General features: G+C 43.3%; 1 protein-coding gene across 1 annotated transcript in view; it reads left to right on the top strand.

Annotated features, from left to right (window-relative positions):
- The first annotated feature begins 465 nt into the window (after window positions 1-465).
- SEC23IP (SEC23 interacting protein) overlaps window positions 466-26,037 on the top strand; it is a 339,277-nt gene continuing 313,705 nt past the window's right edge. The window contains exons 1-4 of the mRNA XM_085602809.1: window positions 466-657; window positions 7,473-8,026; window positions 14,572-14,809; window positions 21,571-21,764. Coding sequence (XP_085458935.1) covers window positions 540-657; window positions 7,473-8,026; window positions 14,572-14,809; window positions 21,571-21,764 — 1,104 coding nt within the window. The 5' untranslated portion in view covers window positions 466-539. The remainder of the gene's footprint in view (window positions 658-7,472; window positions 8,027-14,571; window positions 14,810-21,570; window positions 21,765-26,037) is intronic.

Below are 26,037 nucleotides of genomic sequence, written 5' to 3'. Positions count from 1 at the left end.
GTTATAGAATTGCTCCATGGAGTGATTCTGTAACCTAGGAGATTGGGGCGGTTGAGGAGACTTGACTGAGGACTGCGAGCCCAGCAGCTGCTTTGTGGTGCGTTCCTGTGGATGAGGTCTAATTGTATTTGTATCTTGAATAAACGACCTCTACGTTTTTACTGTTATCCGCTATCTTCGTTATTACAACAGTGTTCACCGTAGGTCTGTTGATTTAACGCATATGTAAATCTGTGTCTAGGCTAGTTCAAAAAAGAGAACTCCTTGATCTTTTGGTCTACCCAAGTCATTCCTTTCTATTTACTTGTCTTTCCTTTTGTTTCTATGGCCTCCGTTAAGTTTCTCTTTTCCTTTTGACAGCTCCCTGAAAGCGAGGCTTGTAACGCTTGTTCCGACAGAGGCTTTGGAAACAGCCTCAAATGTAAGGTTGTGATTGGTTGGTATGATGTGAATGGGCGTTTCCCGGGCTGAATCCGGTTCCTGGTTGTGCTACTGTCTGAGGGAGACGTGGAATATTTGCTGCAGTCAGGAGGGCTGCCATGGCGGACCGGAGAGCAGGCGTCAGCAGCGGCACTAATTTGCTCTTCAGCTCTGGACCCCCAGACCTCAGCTTCAGCGTGCCTTTCATCCCCGTGAGTCGTGCGGGTCTTGTCTCAGGTGAGCCCTGGAAGGCATTGTTAGAAAGGGAGACGGAAGGGGGAAGAGATTAGTGGGGGGCAACACATTCAGACCTTAATGAGTGTCAGTGACGTCCTCGATGGTTTACCACTGTGAATTTTGTTAAATTTAGTGTCGCACGATTAAGGGTGTTATCGGTAGGTGATGGGGTGCACCTTTCGGGCTTACTAACATTAAGCTCATTCAGTTGGAGTGAGAGTTTATACTATTCATCAACTTTCTATCGGCGTAGGGATGGAAGTCTTGAGCACATTATAGCCGATGGGATGGACCTAGGAATGCCTAGAATACTGTGGGACTTGGTGAAAAAAAGTGACGCATTTTGAGAGATTAAGAGGTATGTGCATAACCACTGGTAGTCTAGGGATGTCTGTGGGGTGTCAGTGGGTTATGAGGAGGTTGTTGTCATTGCAGTGGAGGTACTTGGTGAGATCAGGGGCATACCAGTGAGTTTTTGGGGGGGCGTTTGTAGCACGCCCAGTATCTTCAAAAATAAAGGAGCTGTTGGTACCGGGACCTGATGTTTTATAGCTTGTATGCTTCACGTGCACAATTCAAGGGAGAGCAAACTGAATGATATTGAACTCGCAACAGATTGAGATGGTGGCAGTGGGAGGAAAAGAAGATCTCGGGCTCTCAGCAATTGCCCAGTTCCATAGGTGATAAACCTAAGGTTCAAGTTTGCCTTATCTATGGGCCTTGACGCCAAAGCTGTGTTTTGTAAAAATGCTCACGTGACAGGAATGTATTTCACCAGAGTTCAGTTGCTATCCCGAATTGATTACGGTCAGTCCTTTTTCCGGGCCTACGATCTAAATAAAAAAAAAATCTTTAGGCTAATTCAGAAGGTGTCAACACAAGTGATTGTAGATGGACATAAATAAGATTTTAGTTTTTATCTTCTACATGCATTTTCTAGTTACAAGTAATTCAGAAATTTGTTTATGATTTCGTGCCCAATTGCTAAAAAATATTGCACATTTACGTCCATATGTTTAACATTGTCTAGAGTGGATTTCTGGTTTTGTGCAACTCATAGACTATTCAAAGAAGTCATGGGAAGCTCTGACACGGTAAGCTTCCCCGGAGTTCAGAAGTTCTTTCCACGTGACAGCATTATTGCAGGTGTAAATCAGAATCCGCAGGATATTGCGCTTTTGTACGTTATTACGATGTTACGTTTTTTGTTGCATGTTATTGTATTGACCGTTATTACATAGTCTTGTTTTATGCACCGTTCTATTTTGTGAGTTACCTTTAGTAGCAGTAAAGAAGGTAATACATGTTCCCACACTTTATTTCTGGGCCATTCTACATGAAGGAGGGCTAATGAGCTCAGCTCTGATGAGCAGGTTTGTTTACTAGCATGTCTTAGTTGAAAGACATAACACATTAAGTATACAAGAATATAACGCCAATGGAAAGTGAAGAAATGAAGCGTTTATTCAAGTAGGATCCTTACGTCCTGCTTTAACCTCCACACACCAACATTCTACAGTCAACTTCTTCTACCAAGGTTCTAAAGCAGGGCAGTACCAATTCCCAGGGCAGGAGGGTGGGGGAAGGAACACAGGAGATTACAACACACCTCCCTACTAAAAGGAGGATAACCGAAACCATGGTAAAAGGGAAATAGATGAGTAATAAGAAATTACAAAGGAGAAAATATAAGTGTAATATGATACATAATTGACAACAAGTCTAACTAAAGAGGAATTGTATGACATATGAGGAAACCAGAGAGAAATATACTAAATGAGTTACATCTTATAACCGGCTTGCCAAATAGGTGATCTGCGTAATCTTGCACTTTTGGGATCGCTATTCATGGAAGTTGGACTGCTTGGACTGTGGTGCTGGAAGAGGGAAGCACTTGGAGCATGGACAACATAGCCGGAGGACTTCTAGTTATCCCATCATAGTCGCCAAAATGTTAAGTATACAAGAATATAACGCCAATGGAAGGTGAAGAAATGAAGCGTTTATTCAAGTAGGATCCTTACGTCCTGCTTCAACCTCCACACACCAACGTTCTACAGTCAACTTCTTCTACCAAGGTTCTAAAACAGGGCAGTACCAATTCCCAGGGCAGGAGGGTGAGGGGGGGAAGGGACACGGGAGATTACAACACACATGTTACTTAGAATTGCGACACAGTTGCAATATTTAAGGCGAGGAGCATAATGCTCTGGACATCCAGCAACCGTGCTGTGAATATATAAAAACATTTTTCTAAAGGAATAATTGCACCTGCGAGTAAGGATCAGCTCGGGAAATGCTATACATCGTTCAAGACCGTTTTTTTCCGAATCGCCCTGGTGAACGCAAAGACGTCTCTACGCATAATTAGTCATGCATATTTATGAGATTACCAGGTGACCCCCCCACGTCATCAAGCACACAATTTTCCATTTATGACCTTTCATTTTAAATGCAATCTGAGATTTGTAGACTCTGTTCTGTGGCTGCTTAAGTCATGTCTAGTTAGTGTGCTGGTTTAATCAATATAATCTGGCTGGTCCTAAATTATATTGGAAAACAAGCTTTGGCAAAGCCAGTATGACTCACCTTTTGGACCTACTGGCTTTGCCAATAGTATTTAGGGATAGCACACAACAGCTCCAATGCTGTGCAGCAGGACTGAAGAAAAAAAAAATCTTTAACATGGCCGCACGTCATTTTGTGCATTTACAAAATTACACCGCCGTTTTATTTCAATTTACTAATTCGAGTTGGGTTGATAAAGAAATAAAGGAAAAAAAAAGCGCAAAGGCATTTTTTATTTGAAAACCAGAGGCGGAAGCAATGTGTGCCAGCTGCGAGCCCATTTATGTTCTTGGTAAGCTCACAGTATTTCTCTTTCAACCATCCAGCTGCACTGTCTGGTAGGTTCGACCTAACAACATTATGCTTCACAATCTAAAACAAACAAAAAAACATAGCCTTAGGTGTAACATTTTGAATGAATAAAATGAGTAAAAATTCACATGTTGTCACTATCAACATGAATTTTGTCGTAAAACATGTCACATGGGTATCTGTCCAACTATGGTTTTCGAATTACTTTGTGAACTAGGCCATTTGTACGTACTCGTTTTGCAGTGCTGGACTAGCGTTAATTAAAACCAGATTCTAAGGTATTAGACAAAAAGGAGTCAGTGTTCAGCCCATACAAAGAGACAATATCCATAATTATATCCGTCTGTGGACTTAAATGAACTTGTTTCATTATTTCCCTTACACAACTGAGCAACCTTTTATGGAATATTGTTGCTGCAAAGAAAATGTCTTGGTATTACAGAAACAGCACTGCACTGCATGTCATGAATGATCTGAAGGTATGAGCACTTCCATGAAAGACAGACTCGGATCCTTTGGGAACATGCTTTTGAGGGTGTGGGTTCGGCCACTAAACACTACTTGTGTTTGGAGGCATTAGAGACAACCCATTAAGGTAATCAGGTAGGTCAAGATCACCATTAAAGATGAGCAAGAGCACATGCATAGTCATCTTTGGAGATGGCTATATTATGTTTTGGAGATATTCGGTGGAGCACATGCATTTGCCTACAGAGGATGTGGTGACGTCTTGGAGATGTATGAAAATCTGACCAGAATGAAATGTCAAACAAGCGTTAGTAGGGTTTATACCCTGTCTCTCGACGAAGGACCCACATCTCCTCAGACTCCACAGTTAAGGATACATAGCGGGATCCTCATGTGATTGGGTACCTCTCTTGTATGGCTGGGCATCATGGTTTCATGCAAAACACAAAAACGATCAGCCATGACTCTATGAAGTCACTAGAAATATTAGGCTTTTGGAGATTTCCAAGTGGTAGGCATGTAGATTACATAGTTGTGGTCTCAACTCCACAATGTGCAAATATAATTTGCTTTCAAGACAATCAGTTTTGTAGATGCTGAAGCTCTCTCCTGATGTAATTGTTCAACAGCCTAGTATTTAGAAAGCAAGAAATAACTATCAACAGCTCTGTTGGATAAGTATATCTCCACTGTGCTTTTAACCTGGCTTCACTCCCTATATATAGGAATTAACTTTGCACTCCAAATTAACAAAAAGCGGATTCATTTCTCAAGTGCCCACCTTTCTGCCTGACTTTTTACCTCACTTGTTTTTCAAATAAGATGCAGGCTAAAGGTAACTTTTGCACCCATATATCTTGGTTCTCTATGCTCGTTTTGAAATAAACACACAAATGCCTAAAGCCAAGTGATCAATGCATGTGTTTTGATTTTTCCTTGAAGGGATGACTCGTTGGTATGATATGAGCAGAAATGGCATTTGGTGTAGCAGTGCACAGTTTAAACGGTGCCATTTCTGTTTTTGTGTAGCTTGAGTCTTGACTTTCAAAAAGCATCATGGTTCTTCCTGATCTATCGTACTGAGATGGAGGCCTAAACAATACCGTGTTGGTGTAAAAAAAATGTCTGCATTGCTTATGTAAACTGTCCAGAAATCATATTCCATAATGTGTTTGGGAATGTTAAAGAATTCCTTTCTAACCATCCTAGTGAAAAGTGTAAAATATTTGCTGCATTATGCACAGAATTTTGTCTCATTTGTTCTAGATGCCCACCCTAGATAAGCAGTCGGCGCATGTCTTACCTAATTCCATGTTGATCAATCTCCCTCTGAAAATTCATGTGGAATACCTCAGCAAGGTCAGTAGCTGGAAGCAGGACTGGAGCACCCATCTCCAACTGTTCTGGCTTCCATTTAACGTCTGTGCCATCTCCATAGCTTTACTCAGCTTTATTGTCCACTGTGCTTTGTCATTAAGTGATACCAATTCAGCTGAAACTTACAGCACCCCTGAACTTGCTACAGCTTGAAAGGAGTGGAATACTACACAGTCCAAGGACTGTTTGCTGTAAAATGTTCTCTGTGTAACTATCCCCAGAACAACTTACCAACTGTCTTTCAGAAAGAAGTTCAAAGCACAGCTTTGCTGGATGTACCTTGCGGACACTTCCTTAATGAAAATGAACAAGTGGAATCGAATACAGTTTTTACATGGCCTGCGTTCATTTATTGCCTAGGGTGTTCATCGAGGCTTTGGCACATAGACAAGGGCCCGTCAGACAGTGACTTAACATTACTGGTTAAAGTAGATTAGCTTACATTTGACAAATTTTTTTCCACTTAATTTCTCCACTGCACAGAAGATTGGCTCCTCCTGAACCCCCTTGTCTATTATACTGATTGCACCAGCTAGTGCCCATCTAATTTCTCAACACCTTCATGCTGGATGATTGGTGGCTTTGAGATTCTGCCCAAGTGTTGGCTCGACTGACTTAGATTGACAACTTTCCGGTCTGATGCTATATCCTACTTGCAAGTCTTATTGACAATACCTTCAGCCGAATATATCCTGTGCTACCTTGGTGCACACCACCTCCTGTCTTGACCTGCTGATTCAAAGTTTGGATTCTTTAGCCTCCACCAAGCCTAATTACTTGGCCTCCTTCCACTCTTGAGACTTCTCTCTTGGGGATTTTCTATTTTTGGAGGATTGCATTCTTGCCCACTTTGTACGCGAAGAATTCTGTGAAGGGTCAAATGAAAATAAATGCCATATCCAGTAGGTACAGTTTAACTATTGTGTTCATTCAAAATGGATAGTTGTCTGGTTTGAGCTCAGTAACTTTTAAACTCTCAGTGTCATAGAGTTTCCTGCTCAATGAACACCGTGTCGGAGAGGAAACCAAGGGGGCCCTTTAGGTCTCCCTGTGCCTCCTCTCCATGGGGATACATGCAGGGAGGCACCCCTGTCTGCATGCACCCCAGTTCCTGCACGGCATGGACATTCCTATTGCGGAGCCCATTCTCTGAGGCACCGACGTAGGAACGCCAAAAATCAGCCTGCCCGACCTGAGGAAAATCCTAATCTGATGGGCAGTCCGACCACAATTTTGGCAGGGCGGACCCAACACCGCATTGCCAGGCCTTTATTGTGATGGTAATGAACACACACTATTTAGTCATGCTTGAACGCACACCGGGTTGTTTAATGTGGGGTAATTGTTTCACCATAGCTTGCTGCTCTGAAGACGAATGGTGACTTTATAGTGTAACTGTGCTTTGGCAGAGTGCTACTGGGTAGTTTCAATGGTTGGTCTATTCTACATGCCGGCAACTGGGGTACAGTTGTTACTTTTTCTTTGGTTCAATTAGTTAAAAAGTTGTGATCTATCTAAGCTTACTTCAACACTATTGTAAATTAGAAGCACTTTTTTTATGGTTGCTGAGGTGTATGTAAGTTATGGTATTAAGGCACATCTATTTTGAAATAAGATTCAAGTGCCTGTTCAGATGGATGAGTCTACTCCCATCTGTTTAGTCTGCATACTGTTGCACCTAAGCTGATTTTCTGTGTTCTCAATTTATGACTGTTAGACTCCAAACCACTGAATTCGGGATTATGCATTCAGATACATAGGATGGATTGTTGTTTCTGATAACATGAAGGAGCAACTTCCAGAACTCTGTTTAAGCAGTGGGTTGAAACACCCTTGCATTTGCCTTTTTTAGCGTTTGGCTGTCCTTGGCTTCCATCAATAGGGTTACAACCTGGACAAGAAGCTGCACAAAATGCTTTTTTTTAAATGAACATGCCTCATGAGGAATTCTTACTTCTAATAGTTAATTGTAAGTGTTATCTATTGATATTCCAAATCAAAGAAAGTACAGGAATGAGTGTTATGAAAAGCCTTTTCGATGGATTAACCATGTTAAATACCTTAATTTGCTCTTATATGTTTTGTTTCAGATGATGTTACAGAAGTCGGAGAGGAGGACAGCTTCCTGGGTCAGACCTCTATTGCCAGCACCCATGCACCACCAACTTTTAGCTACTTCTCCCAGGCGCCTGGCAACAATGACCCTTTTGCAAGTATTGGTCAGCCACCTTTGGTGACAGCAGGCCCATCTGTAACAAACACACCGTTCTCTAAAGCACCCACATCTATGGCTGCTGCATCATTCAATGGACAGAGTATTCCTGCATCACAAGTTCCCAGCATGCCACCTACATTGGGAGGGCCTTCAGTTCCTCAGCTAGGGACTGGCACATATTCAACTGTATCCCAGAGCTTCCCTCAAAATGTAGCTCCCTCCTCTGCCATGACCTCTACAGGGACAACCCAGCATGGGTATAATCCCTATCGCCACACGAACCTGAGCAGCCGGGCCAACCCTTATATAACTCCTCCACAGCTCCAACATGGACAGGTGCCTGGCCAGGTGCCCAGCCACCCCTCACAACCGCCAAACTTTTCAGCACCCAGCCAACTGTACCACAGCGCTCCTGCTTCAATGCCACAGGTAATAATTTTTTTTATGGCAGACCCGTAGCTTCATAGCCATTTTCTTTAACTATATTTGCAGTGCACCTCTCTTGAGAAAACTTTGTTGCCTTACAAAAAGAAGGGATATTATTCCAGTAGAAAACGTTGTGTATGTTGGTCATTATGTCAAAAGATCGCAGGTAAAAAGTGGTCATATATTGTATGTTAGGCAGCTAGTTGCAGGTATGGACTATTGCCACTTATGCCAGAACGCATACTGTAGATGAGACACAGTCTCAGCCATTAGGAATTAACAGTTTTTCAGTTTGTGCCAGAAGTCAAGATGGCTTGTGATCTTCATAGATGTAACGGGGGCTTAGTTCATTGGTTTAATATGACCCAAACTTAAAAAGCTAAAATTCCTGTCTCAAAATCTAAATCTGTTTCATTGTTCATGCGATTCAGAGTAGCTGTGTGGTAGGTGACCTAGTTAGAAACATTTGTTGGGCCTCACACACAGAGTACGATGCCAAAAGTTTACATTCAGTGTCCGTATTGATGGTTCAGTGGTGAAAGTTCTTTTGATTGAACTGCTTTTATTTGAATTTTCATACAGTAGATGTTGGATTATGTGGCAAGTGTAGAAAATAAGACAATGGAAAATACAGCAAACACTGGATCTTATAATTCTAGTTGCTGGGGATTACTGTCCATTGAATCAAGCGATGTTTAAAATATGATGCACAACTCACTAAACCTGGAAATACTATAGAACGCAAATATGGAAAAATGGGTCACAAATTAATTAGGAGTGTAAAAATTAGGTTGTGTTGAGTAGCTCTACCAGTTAAGATTGTGTTTCTTATCAAAATGAGACTGAGCATGGGTTTGGTAGTGTTACATTATTATTATAAATTGGTTGTATCTTTGTTGAATGAATACATAGGCATCCGCTAAAGTTGAAAGATAGTATTTCATCAAGTTTAATACAGTGTGTTTCGTCTTTCAAAGTACCAGGAATAAGTGGAATATCTCTTAACACCAGCTCTTTTATTACAGTCAATATTTTTTAATCTTCTTTGGAAGAATTATTCTATAGTCTCAACATTGACGTTTAGGTACCTTTTTATGACCTAAAACTTTTTTTTTTTTCTTGTCACAGTTTTGTTTAACGTGGAACAAGTTTGTTAATGCCTTGCAGCAATTGCTAGTTTTTTTTTATACCTTTATTTACAAAGTCTCAGTTCAACACAGCCTCACGCCTACAACGCTGAGGGCCGGCAGCTTAGTAACTTGCAAATGGAAATAAATGACTCTGTGATCCTATTGTTGTACCAGCACCCAACGCATATCACTACACGGTAGACACAGGCTCGTCCACTTCAAGCATTTGAACAGAGCATATTACATCCCAGAGAGACTATGCAGATATGGGCTGCGGGAAGACTCGGCTTGTGACAGATGCCATGCACACTCGGCTTAGTAATTCCCAGTAGTGCACACAGCTATTTAGCCAACAACCCAAGGGGCAGGCAGCGTACATCAACCACAGGTATCTGAAGGACTGTTACTCGAAGTACACTTGTTGTACCAAACCCACCATTCAAGGACAGCAGTCATAGTGTACGTGTAGCATCAGAAAGCACATAGTCGCACACAGCACCCCAAGGCCAATGCCTTGTAGCGATTCCCAGCAAGTGAGGCCCCATGCCTGTCTAGTGAGGCCTAACCCGTCCGCCCTCCCTACGAATGCCACCCGTCATGCCAGATGCGGACCTGTACCAGCAGCAATGTGTCCAGGGGAGTGTCACGTGTTGTGTCCCATATGTAGGGTCTCAATCACCAGGGTCATGAGTGTTAGTGCCAGGAGTGGCGGGGGCTGTCTCACCCAGGGTAACCTCTTTAGTAAGCAGGTACGAAGTATATAGTCCCCAGAAGTTCTTGGGCCTGCTCCTGGGGGGGTAGTAATTCACTGAAGGTCTCAGTCGGGGTGCTGCAGTAAAGCATGTCATGTGACCATTGCGCCAATGTGGGTACAGGGCCCTTCAACCAACACATTGCCACCCGCCGCTTTGCCACCAGCTGGCCCATGTCAACCAGCCTGCGGACCGCTTTAGGCAGCCGCTTGGAGTACCCCAGGAGTGCAAAGGACGGGTCTGGAGTTGGCTCCACATCTACCACCTTCCCCAGTTCCAGGAAGATCAGCTCCCAATATCTATACACATCAGGGCAATGCCAAACTAGGTGGACAAAGTCCGCCGAGTGTCCATGGCCTCTGTCCCAAGCCGAGTCTTCCCGCAGCCCATATCTGCATAGTCTCTCTGGGGTGTAATATGCTCTGTTCAAATACTTGAAGTGGACGAGCCTTTGTCTACCATGTAGTGATATGCGTTGGGTGCTGGTACAACAATAGGACCACATAGTCATTTATTTCCATTTGCAAGTCACGTTGCCAGGCTTGTCTGGCTTTCGTATATTGATTCGCCCTATTAGACATTGCCAATTTATAAACGTTGGAAACCACCTTGTGCAGCGATTTAGCTTTAATAATGTAAGACAGTTCCAGCATCTCTGGTGGTTCCTGTAAATCATCCCCCGGCACCTCCCGTAGAGCTCTCCTTACCCTATGAAACTGAAATCTCTGGAGCAGAGTACTGCCAGCGGCTGAACACCCCATGTCTTCACTACACCGTCGTGGAATAAGTCTCCCACAGTCAGAACATTCAACGCTTGCAACACTCGGACCACCCCTTTGTCCCTGCATGGAGCAAGCCAAAAGGCCCATTCTAGAGGCATAACCGGAGAATACAAAAGCGCCTCGCTTGCAAGTTCAGTAAGGTATGCCAGGCATGGCATGTCGATTTAAGCGAATCTAGTATCCCTGTCCTGCGGTCAGAGGGTGCAGCAATTGATAGTTAAACTAATGGCAGAGATGGACTAGGGAATTAATGGGGGAATATTTCTGTATTAGAAACATTTTGAAACAGTTCAGGAGAGTTTGTTAAATGTTGTCTAAATATGTAGTATTTTAGTTTCCTATTCCATTGTTAAACTAGACACTAGGCTGAGAGCCGCAGGCTGACTTTCTAGATTTTTTAGCATGTCCATACATTGGCCTTGTGAGGGACTTTTGGGATTTCCAGCCCCAGGATCCTCTTATTGCAGGACATTCCTGCATCTTCATATGTGCGAGAAAGCAAATTCAGGGATTGATATGATGTTTTATGTTGGCAAGTTAGGATTATTTTTTTCTTTCATTTGATGGTATGAACGCATTCCACAAGTTCAGACAGGCAAATTTGACAGATTAGTCCTCCTTTTTTCACTATACCATATTTCTGTAATATGTAAGTGTCCCACAAATCTCTTTTAGCTTTTGTCACTGTTCCAAAGACTTGTCTACTATTGATATGTAAGCCCGCTACAAATAAATAAGCTGTTTTACTGGTTAAAAACAGATAGAAGTTCCTTAAAGCGGCTTCAGTTGCTTTGATTCCTATACAAATCCTCAGTGATAAAGACTGACCAGACCCGCCACCGATCTGGAATCCATAGCCCAGCCAGGATAAAGTAATCCTTGGCTTGTGGTCCTTTAAGGCTCTGTTCACTGTGTGGAATGTTGAAGCTTGTGTCAGTTGGTCTGAGGAGAGGATGCATCATGGAGACTGAGGGAAAGGTGGTGAGAGCATGTGAGTTGTCCACACACCCCTTCCCCATGGACATGTGCCGTGTAGGGAAATGGTCAAGAGTGACATGGGGGAAGGTGCTGTCAATAGCTGCCCCTGCTCCATGTCCTTGATACCTTGTGAGAGATGGGATGGGGCTTTCCCATTAGTTCAACTTCAGACATGGTATGGGGGAAAGAATGGGATGGGCTCTTTTACTATCTCTTCTGCAACAATTATAGTATACAAATATACAAAGCGAAATATGGGTCACACTGTGGGCTTACAATGACTATATGTTAGGGATGTGCCATTTGCTGTCTATTTGAGGCACAGAAGAGAGGCCTATTGGGAGAAGCTGATCTGGGGCTAAATAGAAGGTTTTATGGGAAAAATTGCTTCATAAGAAATTGTCAGCCAGGGTAGATAGACGGGCAAAACACTCTTAAACTATAGCACTCCAAAAACAGTACCATTTGCACTTGATAGGAAGTTCTCCCATAATAATAGTCTTCATAGAACAGTGAATCCAAAAGGAACAAGAAAACATAGTTGGATGATAGGTGCTTTGCTGCTGTGCGGAGAGATAGGTATGTTTTTGCTGATGTGAAAATGTAAATATGCAGTGTGTGGAATGGGCATTATTACACAAGGTCTTCGCAGTAAGAAGTAGTACCACTGTGGTAACTTATGCTCATGAATCCGATTGGTGAGGCTGAGGCATTCCATTGAGATGTTGAGCGTTTAGTTTTGATAAAGTGCCTTAGAGAAATAATTGGAAATATTTCCATGAGGAATGCAAGCCAGTAATCCTTGCATATACTCTGCTCACTCTTGTGCTTACAGCACATCTCTCTCCACCAGGCTGCAGTGCGCTACTGTAAGCTGGGCACCTTTCAGTTGAAACATTTAAAATAAATCTATTGCACGCCCACCGAGGCTTACAGGAACGTGTACACACACAAGTTGCATAGCAATTTTGAGTACATAACTGATGCCAGAAAATCTGAACTTTTATAGCATTCTCATATTCTTGTTTAAAAGTGAGTGTCACCTATTTTTATTTGGTTTTAAGTACTACTAGTTAGTCTTACAGGCCGCAGGGTGATCGGAGCAGTTGTTTTAAGCCTCATATGAAACCACTGGGTTCGAATTAAAGTGTAAATTCTGTTTTACTAGGAAGGCTGTGTGTGAGTACCCAGGCTTTACTTGGATATCCAAAACAGGATCTTGTTCTGAACAGAAGCTGTCACATTGATTTTCAAAGTTTTGTTTATCTTTTAAAGGCAAATGTGTGTTATGCTTTTATCTTTTTAAATAGAACACAGATCAGCACGCACAGTAGCCTAGTTTTTTGAGATTGGAAATCTAAAGTGATTTTACTTATAGATAAAAGTATTGATTGTACTGAGATTAGCAGTGCAATTCAAGGGGGCCAGGTGTGACTATACTTACGGTGGTTCTGAAAAATGCGTTAGTGTGGTGTGCTGCTTTTTATAGTCTTTCTTTATTGAATGTTTTTCGTGTGTTACAAGGAAAATGTACATGTTCCAGGTGAATTTGTAAAATCTCACATTAGTACACAGAACGGGAATATACGCAATTGCGGAAAACAGAATGGTCTGCAAAAACCTACATATACTACCCAAGTGTTCCGAGGGTGGTTTCTCCCTGATAAAGCAAGATTAAGAGAGAAGAATAAGGAACGGTTGGAACCCCGTCAGTGCAATCGAGCCAAAGTCTCAGTGCACCTAAAAATAAGAAAAGCAGTATAGAGGCCCTCGAACGACTGCTCCTTGAACCGCCCACAATGATTTGCCAAATAACGGTACAAGAGTGAAACAACAATTGCTGAGAGCGAGGCAATTCAACATGAAGTGTGCATGCTGGTAGGGAAAGTGAAGAATAAGATTATAATAACCCGAGGTGAACTGCATATAGTACTGCCCCAATATGCTAATAGATCAAAGCCGAGTAGTTTACAGAGGAAAAGTAGCAAAGTGAAGGTGAGAAGCAGGTGTGAGGCGAAGATGGAGGAGATGACTGATATGGGGGATGCAGTCATGAACTAGGGCTGTTTTATTGGAGAGTATAGAAGGTTATGTACTGTTTAAAATGATTGTGATAACAATGCTTGTGGGAGTGGTTAATTGCTTTCTTGGGAAAACCAGTAGAGGCAACTGAGACATATGAATATTGGTTAGGTTAGACGATCTGCTTAATTGGAAGGGTAACAGCGACTGTTTTGGTAAATATACTTTTCGGACTAGATTGAACCCGAACCACACCTGCATTGCAAATGGTAACATCAGATGGCTGATGATTTGTTTTAGTTTTCCATGACGCATGAAGTGGTTGTGGCTTCAGCAGTTAGCTGAATCCCATGGACACTTCTCCCAAGAGGTTGGTCATTGTTTGAGGAACCATTCTTCAGGAGTTTGTCTGAAAACGTAAACTGCAGTTGCAGCTATGTTTATCCAGTACATACTTGTTTAGGTGAACATGAAACCTTTATTACTTTGCATTTTTCAAGAGATGTATGTAAGTAGAAACTAAAATGACCCTGCCAGCTTTGCAGTTTCTTTTTAGCTGGGGCAAAACAACCCCTTTCTACTAACACATCCATTGGCTGTGCTGCCTCGGCTCTCGCTGTGTATATACTTGACTGTGCTTGCATGAAACATTCAGCGGGATAGATGTTGTCTTCACTTTACTTATATACTTCTTTTTGGTGTTTGTGTTGGAGTTGTCTAAATTGGTAGGCATCCTTTAACACCACTGTGGGGCAGTGTAGATTTGGCATTATGAGGGCAATTACTTTTATGTTTTGTTCGACAACAGAACACCTGAACATAGTTTTATTAGAAGTTTAATGTTAGTGAATGACCTGCTTGATAAACTGAATGTCTCTTTTCAGCCTTCTCACACACCTCCGTTGATGCCACCTCCTCCACCAATGATGGCCCAGCAGGCCCAGCAGCTCCCAAGACAAGCAGGACCTTTGGTGCAGCCACCACCACCACCTCTTTTTCTGCAGAACCAGTACGAGCCTGTCCAGCCCCACTGGTTTTACTGCAAGCAAGTGGAGAATAAGCAAGTCTGGATGCCCTTCAGTGTGCTGGACTCAGTCAGCCTGGAGGAAGTATACAACTCTGGTAAGCTCTAGAAAGAACTTATGCTTCCCTTGACATTCATAAATGACTTTTCCTTTATTTTATGATTTTCATTATCTTATTTCATTTTTGCATTCTTTTATGATATTTTACCGAAATAATGAGTTTTGAATTGGAACATTGTTTTTGGCAAAGCGTTTACCATAACACCTATGAACGATACAAAACACAAGTTTATATATGCCTGTCAGCAGGAAGCCTGAAACGGTAAAATCAGGCTAATAATTGATCGCTAGGCTTATATAGTACATTGCAATTACTGTGTATAAATTAATAATATAGTGCCAGTTATTTTAGATGAATGAATTCCACCGAAATGTATTCACTGCAAAAATGTATTTACTAAGCTATGATTTTATTTTTCCATCTGTTGTTAGGTCTCGCCTGACCCAGCGCATGCGCTGGTTTGGCGAGACTTATTGAGAGGGCTCCAAAAAGTGCTAACAGGCCAGCCTAGAGCTACAGTGCATGTGCGCATGTGCGCGGGCGCGCACGCCGCGCTTGACCGCGATTACTTTCACTTTCGCGGCTGCAGGGCCGCTTTGATGTTTGATCGCGATCACATTCACTACACTTTCGCAGCCGCTTAGCATAGCCAATAGGTCTTGCTTTTGGGACCTTATAAGTATTTAGTTATGCAACTGTTGCATGGCTAAACACTTATAAGGTCCCAAAGGCGAGACCTATTGGCTATGCCAATGCTTGTTTTTCATTGAGCCCGGGGAAGCCCAGTACACCCTGCACTACCTTATCATTCACCCTTCTTCCCACTGCCACACATACACGCAAATACCATTGTTTTTCTTGGTTACCATTTAATGCCTGTGCATAAATGTGTTGTTGGCTCTGACGCTGAGAGCGGCTGTGGCCCAGGCCTACATCATAGTTTCTTTTGAGATACGGTGGAAAAGCCACTTAGCTGCGCTGCCCCGTTTTTTTTTTTTTTTAACCATCTTCATCCATTCTTCTAAAAACATACTGTTAAGTTGTAATGAAATAGCCCCAGACTGCTTCAGGTAACTAAGGCACATTTATTTTATTGAATACTGTGGAACAGAGACCCCATCCACAACAGGAAGTGCTACAGCTAAGATCCAGTCTATTCTAACTGACTCCTTCACAATTCCACCACCTATATTCCAGTGGTGATGTGCTAGTCACAGAACAGCACATTATTACATGGTTACAGAACTCTCAGGTCATAGCAGATTCTGTAACCTACGATACCACATATACGTCATTAGTATTTGCAAATCACTTTCTTTCCCCTTGGATAGTCCACGTCCCATTCTGGGTGTCCTGACTGTATTATTTTTGAAGAGCACTTTACTCTCATTGGGAGATCATGAAGCTCTTCGATTTGCATTGGCGTCATAGTTGCCCTGCTCAGTGCATGGTTAAATGGGTATTGTTTGTGGCCTGGCCTGATTGGGACACGCTCAGTGAGGCGTGCAAGGTATGATGATGTGGTGTAAGCTTGGTCTGTCAAATTTCGTTGCGCATAAGCATGGGGTTTTTCAGAGAGTGCAAGAATGGTCGCGGTCGTGCATGTAGATTTTTTACCGTCGTTAGTATGAATAGTATTGTAAGTGAAAAACCATCTTTTAAGTGCATCATTGGGGTGTTTTAGGGTGTATGGAGTACACAAAGTGCACAAGAACCTACCCTAAAGCAGACACGGTTTGTGCAGTCGTATTGGAACAGTTAGCCCAGCGCCTCTCCAGTTTTAAGCAACATGTAAAACGTTTTCTTTACACTCTAGTTGAGCTTCTTTTAATCAGAAAAAGCCGAAATGGCGTGCTGTTTTTGTGTGGCACACTTTTGAATCCGTCAGTGGTAAGAGAGATCATACTGTATTTTTTTTTTTTAAAGGAATTGAATCGTGCACCTTTATTTAACTCTGCCGCAATTATCTCTCTTTTCACTGCACTTATTGCATGAGGATTTAGAAAAGTCGAGTTTGCTGTTTGAGGTCTTATGTTTTGGCTTTTTTCTCTACACCTCTTCTTCCCTGGCATTACATTAGAGAATAAGTCAAGTAACTTGAACCCATGTGTACCACCTAGGAATTAATTCTAGATGGCAGCCCCAGCTGCTCCTTCAAATGCCCATTTTCTGTCCCTGTAACTAAGGCCGTAACCCATTGAAAATGGAAATAAATTATCAGCTATGCCACCAGTAGTACATCTTTTGTCCTTTAAAAAAACAAAAAGAAAACCAAGAGAAAGGTTGGCTTGTTTAGGTACTTATTTTATCCAGAGGTGGCTGGTAATTCGAGTAGGGGATGAGTGGGCCACATGCACACATACTTGTCCATTTACATGCACACTCACTCATACCCCTCCATTGACATGCGCGCTCACATACACACACCCGTTCACTGCATGCAACACAAATGCATACAGTCATATATATAAACACACACTCGCGCACCAAGCATTAACCCCTTCGCTGCTGCGGACATTCCGCTGCAGCGCTGGGGGGGGCAGGGAGCAGCGCGGTGGGCCTGTGCACATGACGGAGCCGCTCCGTCATGAGCCACAGTTGAGCTGTGCTCATGACGGAACGGTTCCGTCATGACTCCGCCCATTTGCGTTGTCGCCCCGCACAGGCGGGGAAACAGCGCCGCGCAGGCGGAGCGGCCGCCAACAGGATTGTCATGACGGAACCGTTCCGTCATGAGCACACGGCAACCGTGGCTCATGACGGAACGGTTCCGTCATGAGCGGGGAAGGGGTTAAAGAAAAGTACCAGGCTGCAACGGTGATGTCGATCGGCGAGAGGGAAACCTCAGTGGTTCCTTGAGGATTAGGGATGCTGCCTTCCCTCATTGGCTGACCTTGTTATGGGTCAGCCAATGAGAGGAGGCAGCAGTCCCTTACTCGTCACAGAGTGGGATGGGGTCAGTTAGACTGCTGACCTCATCCCACTCTGTGACGAGGCGTCACTGATGGACAGTTGGCCCTGGACACTGTAGGGCTTAAAAGTTGAGAAACCCAGGTCTGAGTCGATCTGCGACACTCCCCTGTGTGATGAAAGGGAGGGCCTCCAAGCTGTTTGCCAGGCTGAGGAGGTCACTCCGACATGGGTGTGAAAACTTCAGCCCAGCAAAGGTCCGCTCAGGCAATCGGGTGACTGCACGTTTAGCGCATGTACAGTGCCTAGCGGTCTGACCTGAACAAGAAGATTGTCTATCAGGCTGACATTTGCCCAGCATGACAGACACTCTTTATGTTTGCAAAAAGGTGGGGTACCCTCTTTTTTTTTTAAGGACGGGCAGCTACTGTTATCATAGTTGGATCCAATGTTATGGTTTTGTTGTTTATCAGTAGTATTTGTTTTGAGCATAATATTATTTAAATTTTTGCATTTGGTATTGTTCTTGAATGGCCATGGTGAGGAAGGTGTTGGCTTTGTGGGGTTGTGGGTACATGGCGTTTACCTCATTTTAGTACAGAGAGAACTTAGGTCGTTGATTGCTGTATGGAGGCATTTTTTAATTTAATAAAGCGTCTTCTTATGTAGCAAATGTATGTTTTTGATGCAAACATTTTAACTGCTTTTTATGGTATGGATTGACAGATAGTGCAGCTGTTGCCAAACAGTTACGTATGGATCACCATGAGAGGAGGTTTGGCTGATCCCACATGGTGGCAGTCAGGAGTACATGTTTTGATTAGGCATAAGTAGTGCGCTTCCTCAAAAAAGTGCTTTCCTGCTACGCAGCTGTGATAATTTTGTTTACTTATCCAGCTGCCTGAGGTTAAACTTTCAAAGGCACATACATGACACTGTAATGCTCGTAAATGTCTTCGATAACTAGATAATTTATAGTCTTTTTCTCTGGTAGCAGCACAGATGGAAGGAGAGCAGTCGGTTACCTAAATTGATTTTTAGGTCTGGCGTGACAATGCAACTTTTTCCTGACCTTTTAACCTACACCAATATTATTCTACCGTTCTTTGCTTCCACATAAATACATATCCATCCCCATCCTATCTGCTTGTAATGCTTCACATTACCATACAACATTATTTTAAGACCAGACCTATAGGCGTTGCCAGTGCTTGTTTAACATTTCATTTTAGATTGTATGCTACCTTTCTTTTGAGTGTAGAGGATTAAAATAAATGTCAGACAAATGAAAGTAGAACAAAATAAATGAGATATGAAAGTGTGTTTGGGGAACTGTTTTAAACAGTTCACAGCAGTGTGGCTAGTGGGCCTTTCGTTGCTGTTCAGTTTATTTGCATTGTTACAGCAAAGAGAATTTACCGTGTATACCTTTTTAAAGGTGCTATAGTAGGTTTCAGTGTAGCTCAGAATATTTACATGGTGCTTTCCTGCCCACTAGTCTGCTTCCCATAACCCCCCTTCTTAGGTGTCCTGGGATTATGATCTGTTAGGACATTTATTGTAGGTATTTGTGATCATTGCAGATACTTGGAAATTGCCCTCGTAGAATTGTTAATAAAAATGTCTTTCAGGGGGTGGTTATATTTTAGAAGTTTAACGTGAGAGAGAAGAGGGAGAGAGAGCGATATGATCACCTAAGACTTCAGCTCTGCTTGTTAGCATTCAAGCTATCTTTCTTTGTCTTCATCCAAAGTGATTGTAACAGTTTAGATTCCTTAGTTCTAGCTATAATCAGAATTTTGGGCAGATCCTTTGTGGCAGGACTTGAAGGCACGTAGGTTGGTCCTCTGGCAGGTTTGAGGCGGTTGGGCTTGACAGTTTGTAAGCTGGGTTGGCCCCCGAGAGCTTTGTGTCTGAATTTTGTGGAAGTTTAGCCAGGCGATGGAGCAGCATGTGGATGATAACAGTTCTCTGGGCACCAGATGGGTGTGTTTTGGGGGTGGGGTGGTATTTATCTGAGCTCCACATGAGCAAACATTTTAGTGGTGCTGGTAGCGTGCTGACAGTCCACTTCTCTGTGTGAGAGGGATGTATAAGACCCGCGTGGGTTAAGCCTGTCATTAGGTATCCATATAACAGGACATAAGAAGTGTTTTTAGGTCTCGCCTGAGCCAGCGCTTTAGCGCTGCTCTGGCGAGAGTTTTAGTAAGCGGCATTTGGAAGTGCAAACTAGTGCTTCTTTGAGGCCTCCACCTACAGTGCATGTGCGCCGGGCGCGCGCACCATTTGTCGTCCATCGTGATCACTTTTGCGGCTGCTTTGATGTTCTCAGTGAGCCGCGCGGCCACTGAGAACATCAAAGCGGCCGCAAAAGTGCACACCATGCTACCCCCCTCCCTTATCCCACTTCCTGCTACACACACTCACGCACCACTTACGGACGATTGCTGCGAAAGCGACCAACGCTTGTGGTAACATGGCGCCCGCCTCGGCAATTTCTTTTATGTGCACTAATGCCCAGCGACAATTACTTATTTACTAACATGGCGCCAGCTCCGGGTGCAAATTACTTATTTACCAGCATGCTGCTTTACTCGCAGACAGGCAATATCATTTATGGCCAGGGGCGCCGCGCTTTGTTTCACGGCACCCGCTTTCATGTAATCTCTCTTGGTCCACGTTTAAAAAGCAGCAGCGGCGCTGCTGATCAACTTTTGCTGCTACTGATCAAACTGCATGTTTTAAGAGGTGGGTGGGGTGGGAGGGAGCCCAGCAAGACCAAGCCTCTGCCCCCCCATTGAAACTGAACATGCTGTAAGAACTCCTCGCAGACGTCTCTTCCCACTTACTAAAGGAGACAATTACTTATTTGCTAACATGGAGCTAGCGCCGGGCGCCAATTACTTATTTACTAGCATGCTCCTTTGCTCGCAAACACGCAATACATTTATAGGCACGGGCGCCACACTTTGTTTCACGGCACCCGATTTCATGCAATCTCTCTTGTTCCACTTTAAACAAGCATTGGCATAGCCAATAGGTCTCGCTTTTGGGACCTTATAAGTATTTAGTTTTGCAGCACAATATCCTTGGTGCAACAGCATCAGCTGTTGCATGGCTAAACCTTGTACCTTATAAGTGTTTTAGCCATGCAACAGTTGATGTTGTTGCACCAAGGATATGTGCTGCATAACTAAAGACTTAAAAGGTCCCAAAAGCGAGACCTATTGGCTATGCCAATGCTTGTTTTCTGTGTGATTACTCAGGATCGCTTGTTTTTAGGTCTCGCCTGACCCAGCGCATGCGCTGGTCTGGCAAGACATTTTGTGAGGGCTCCAAAAAGTGCTACCAGGCCAGTCTAGAACTACAGTGCATGTGCGCAGGCGCACGCGTCGGGCTTTACCGCGATTACTTTCTCTTTCGCGGCCGCTTTGATGTTCTCCGTGAGGCTACAATAGCAGCAGTTAAAACAAGCATTGGCATAGCCAATAGGTCTCGCTTTTGGGACCTTATGAGTGTTTAGTTATACAACTGTTGCATGGCTAAACACTTATAAGGTCCCAAAGGCGAGACCTATTGGCTATGCCAATGCTTGTTCCATTTGTTGTGTAATGTTTGTGGGAAAAATGGGACATAACTGCGGAGGAGCCGCTTGACAGCGTGAATGGACATTTAGTGGTTTATTGGACCATTTGGCTGTCTCGTGAGTTTTGTGATACATTAAGAAAAATGTCCATAACTATGGAAAGCCTTACAGCCATTTTACTGCGTTACTTTATTTGAGGAGTGCTTTAAAACATTAAAACTACTACAATGAGTAGTCAGTACTAACATACATACTAAACCCAATTTTGAGAGAACATGCAATAATATGTTTTTGTTTCCAGTCCAGCCTGACCCTGAGAGTGTGGTGCTGAGCACCGATGGTGGTCGTTATGACGTCTATCTGTATGACAGGACGAGAAAGGCTGTTTACTGGAATGAGGAAGAGTCTGAAGTGCGGCGCTGCACCTGGTTTTACAAGGGAGACACAGACAGCCGGTTTGTTCCTTACACCGAGGAATTTAGCGAGAAACTGGAGGTATGTACTGACACTGTAACAGATCGGTTCTTTTAGCGTGCGGGAAAAGATTTGTGTTCCTTACATATGATTAGATTTCGAATGTAGGCTTACATTTCATATCTTTTTGAAGCTATAAACACAAGTTTCCATACTATACCGGAAGGTGTAACTTTCCTTATTTCCATGCAACGCAACACTAGCTTTCTTGCTTATCAGGGTCTGCGTCAGAGCTCTGACAACTTAAGAATATCTACAGGGTTTCTCCTATGCTTGTAGTAAATTCTGACTTTTTAGGGATTCGCAAAGAATTCCAGGAGTATGCATAGCTGCAAGGATACTCCTATTTCTAAAATATACAGATTTGTAAGCAAGTGGAAAATTTGCATCAGTAAGTTGCATTTACACATTTAACTTTTTTCCGCCACAGCATTATTATTATTTTTTTTTAACGAGCAGAGGAACCCTCTGTACCTCCATGCAATATGGGGATGAGAGGAAGGAGTGCTGGGGGGTTTCACACTTAAACAAGCACTTACTACTTTATTTAACAGTAGTAGTTCTACTTACATACTCTATATGGGAAACTTTATCCAAAATGTTTAAGAATATCTGAAGAACATTGCGTTTGTCGGCACACACTCAATTTTGCATGGTCAGTCTCTATGCAGTGCCTAATTTCCAACACCCACCATAAACCTACGGTAGTTGAAATTCCACCATATGGATGGGTTTTCCACCTTAATAAGGTGTACTTTGCCCATTAAAAAATCTTTTAGGCCTGTTTCAATAAATGGGGGTGTGCAATTTCAAACAGTTAATGTCTTTTCTTTTAACACCTAAAGATTGTTCTGCAAACTTTATGTACAAGTTTAATATATGCCAAAGAAAATGGGTAACGGATGTAGCATGTAGCATATTTTTGCATTTATCATCTCAAGAAATGGTTGTACAATAAAAACAGAAATCAAAATATATAGGAGAAAATGCTCTGTCACGTTTCTGCTTCATTACTTTGTTGTTTCCCAGTAATCTCTCCACTATTCAATACATGGGTGATCTCAGACCAATCATTCAAGTCTTCAGCAAGTTTGTCTTCCGTTCTTGCCATTTTAATCTCTAATGCAATAGCCTATTCTAGAACATCTTTCTCCCCGGTACTTATTGTAGGGCCTTTAGGGCTGTTGCCAGTGAGTAGCAATCCAACTTTTAGCTAGTACTAGCCCAGGCCCCTAGTGAGGCAAATTTGTATGGGAGATAGCTTTTTTTTTTTTTTACTTGGATATAATATTGAGAAGGCAATATCAAACAGACTATTCAGTTGGGCAAATCCCAGTTCCGGTTATTTTGTCCACCACCATTTTCTAGTCTGTAATTGATTGCTGCCCCTGTGTCATATGGGGAAAAGTCAGCCTCTCCCTCTGCACATCATGGACAACCTGATAACCTAGTTGGATACATTCTGTGTAATTTTAGTGGAGTCAGGTAAATACAATGTATAAAGTTAAAATGTGTCAATTATAACCTGACATTATTGGAGATTGTTTGAACCATAGCACATACCAGTTCCCACTCCTTTTCAGCTAGAGGTGTCCCCAGGTCTGTAGCCCATCTCTTTTGGGCTATTAAAGGGTGTTTCAGTCTATCCTTTTTTTAATGCGCCATATAATTGCAACACACTGTGGGCAGTGGAATGTGGGTGTGCAGCAGGATATCCCAACCAGATCTTTCTTACAGTTTGTGCCAATTTCGCATATTGAAGGAACTTCTCCACTCCATAATGAATTTGCACCTCTTCAAATGTTAGAAAATAATCTCCTGTTATATACTTCTTGTTAATGTCTTCAGTCTACAGGCCTATTCAGTCCTCTCTTGACCGCAGCTTGCCATTCTGAAAGAGCTTGCTGAGCTTCGTTCTCCTCTGAGAAGTAATGTAGTCGTCCATCTTTTAGAATCTTTAACCGCGCAGGCTCTGGTAAAAAAAAATTGTGAACACACTTCCTTAAACGGGTCCATCAATTGGCATAACTGCCATCGTTTGTTTACATAAATCAGATCTCACAAATATTGACATCGTGTCCACCTTTACAGGAGCAGATGGACGCGCCTTTAGGTATATTGCTTGTCGCACCAAAAAATTACCCCAAAAATACAAAATCGGCCTTGCAAAATTGGACCTGTTTTGATTCGCCTGAGATATGAACAATGGTAGCCTGTGTGCTCGCTGAACCAAAGTGTCCATGACCCAGTCCGCCAAGTCGGGAAAAGCTCTCTGAAAAAGACTCACAATAAACGCCGAGGGTCTGATCCTTCACTCCCTTTCGGGATTCCAAAAACTCTTAGATTTTGTTGCTGTTGACGATTTTCCAAATCTTCAAGCTTAGCTTGTATGATCCTCCTTTGAGAGTCCTGTGATTTTGCAATATTAACTGTAAATGTATTAGCCTCCTCGACTACAGCGACTCGCTCCTGTAGCTCCGTGACCTCAGTAGAGAGCTGAGTAACCCTAGATGTGACGTTTCGCAGTGTTTGCTTTACTTCTTGACTGTCCACTCGGACCTGTTGATAATACTCTTGAGCTTCCGCTCTTTGAACTGCCAAAGCTTGCATTATTTTAGCCAATGTTGGTTCCCCGCTCTCGGCCGGTCGCTGACTACTAACAGTTATTTCTTTGTCTAAGATTCCGTACGTCAAAGATGACGAGCTCATAGCAATTGGTGTAGATATCAGAAAACAGGAGGATTGGCTTTCCACTGCTTGCACCGAATGAGCCAAATGAAGTGTTTGATCTGTTGATTTCGCCAACAACACTGGCAAGCCTGATAGGCTATTATTCAGACCACTACGTAACCCATCCTGAACATTAAAGTCATTGTGCTGGATCACTACTGCCCCTACAGTTGCTGCCAGTGGTGGTTCATCTATGGTAGACTCCGTTACTTCTCCATCCGCAACTGCAGCTACCATCGTACCGCCAGTAGTTCCAGAATTAGACAACCTTGAGACGATTGCCTTTACATCACCTTTTGTAGCTACCCATTTACGTAGGGGACTGGCTCCAGGAGCCACCTTCATAGTGTTAGCAGCTGCCTCCTTCAGCCGTCCCATCGTGCTAGCTACTTGGGTCTTAACCCGTTTACCGCGGCTGTGCGGGGCGTTCCATTGAGGGGGCGGGGCCGCGTAGGCAAACGGACGTGCGCAGCACTACCGAGGTAGTGCTCGCGACGGCCGTTGGCCGACATGCGCAACGAACGGGTTAACTCCACCACCTCGGCCTTTACCTCCTTTGCCTGTCCTTATAACCTTTGGACCCTTTGATCTCGCTTCTTTTACCACTGGCGGGCTAGCCTTCGGGCTGCTAGGGGCACATGTATCATTGATACGACTTCTTAGGGTATAGTTTGCTGAATTTGACTGTTTAACTGGTTCCTTTACAGGAATAGTTTGACCTAGCCCTAAATCTTGAGCAGCATTCAATGGTTCTTTATCCATAAGAGAGCTACCATTTGCCACAAGAATACAGTCAGCACCCGGAGAGCTGCAGCTTGAATGCTCCGACAACTCAGTTTCTCCATTGTTAACATTACTAGCATTATTCTCGTTATCTTTCTGCAATTTTTAGGAGTTTTAGCAGACCCTGCCTGATTTTCAAAAGCGTCTAGAGGTTCTGATGTTACCTCACCTCCATTACTCTCCAGCAATACTACGCTTAGAAGTTCAACCATTGCATATCCTGAATTAGGATTTTCAGTCACACGACCGCAATAAGTCTGTTGCCTTACCCGATTGAAGAAGCTTCAGCATCAGCTTTCCCAACCTTGGACGCAAGTTTAACTCATCATCCCCACTAGGATCACCAACTGTCGCTCCGTCCTCCAGCAGCTCTTTATCTGCACTCACCCATGTTCTCACGTCCTGGCCCCCCACAGCTGCACCAGCCTCTGCTGCCAATTCCATGCCGCTTCGCCCCAAAGCGGTGCGCGGCAGGGCCATCCTTTCGCCTGCAGCTACCTCCACGAATGCCGGCTTCTGACTGCTGCCTGTAATTATCCTGGAGTCAGGTGAAAGAGGTTGAAGCAGTTCCAGCAAGAACCACCACGCTGCTCGAACGGCGTACACCACTTCCCGGAGCAACGTGATCCGGCACATTGGAAGTAGGTTACTTTTCCCTTTTTGTTTTAAACACCCCTTCGCCGTCTGTAAAGTTTGCATGGGTGCTGTGTTTCTATTTCAGCATAACCGGAGTTCTTCTGCATCCATTACCCTCCAATATGGAAAGCACGAACGAGCGCCT

This window comes from Triturus cristatus, chromosome 1_2 (assembly GCF_964204655.1).
Source record: "Triturus cristatus chromosome 1_2, aTriCri1.1, whole genome shotgun sequence".
In the NCBI taxonomy this organism is placed as follows: domain Eukaryota; kingdom Metazoa; phylum Chordata; class Amphibia; order Caudata; family Salamandridae; genus Triturus; species Triturus cristatus.
Note: the sequence above shows the minus strand (reverse complement) of the source record. Positions and strands in the feature narration are given on the sequence as shown.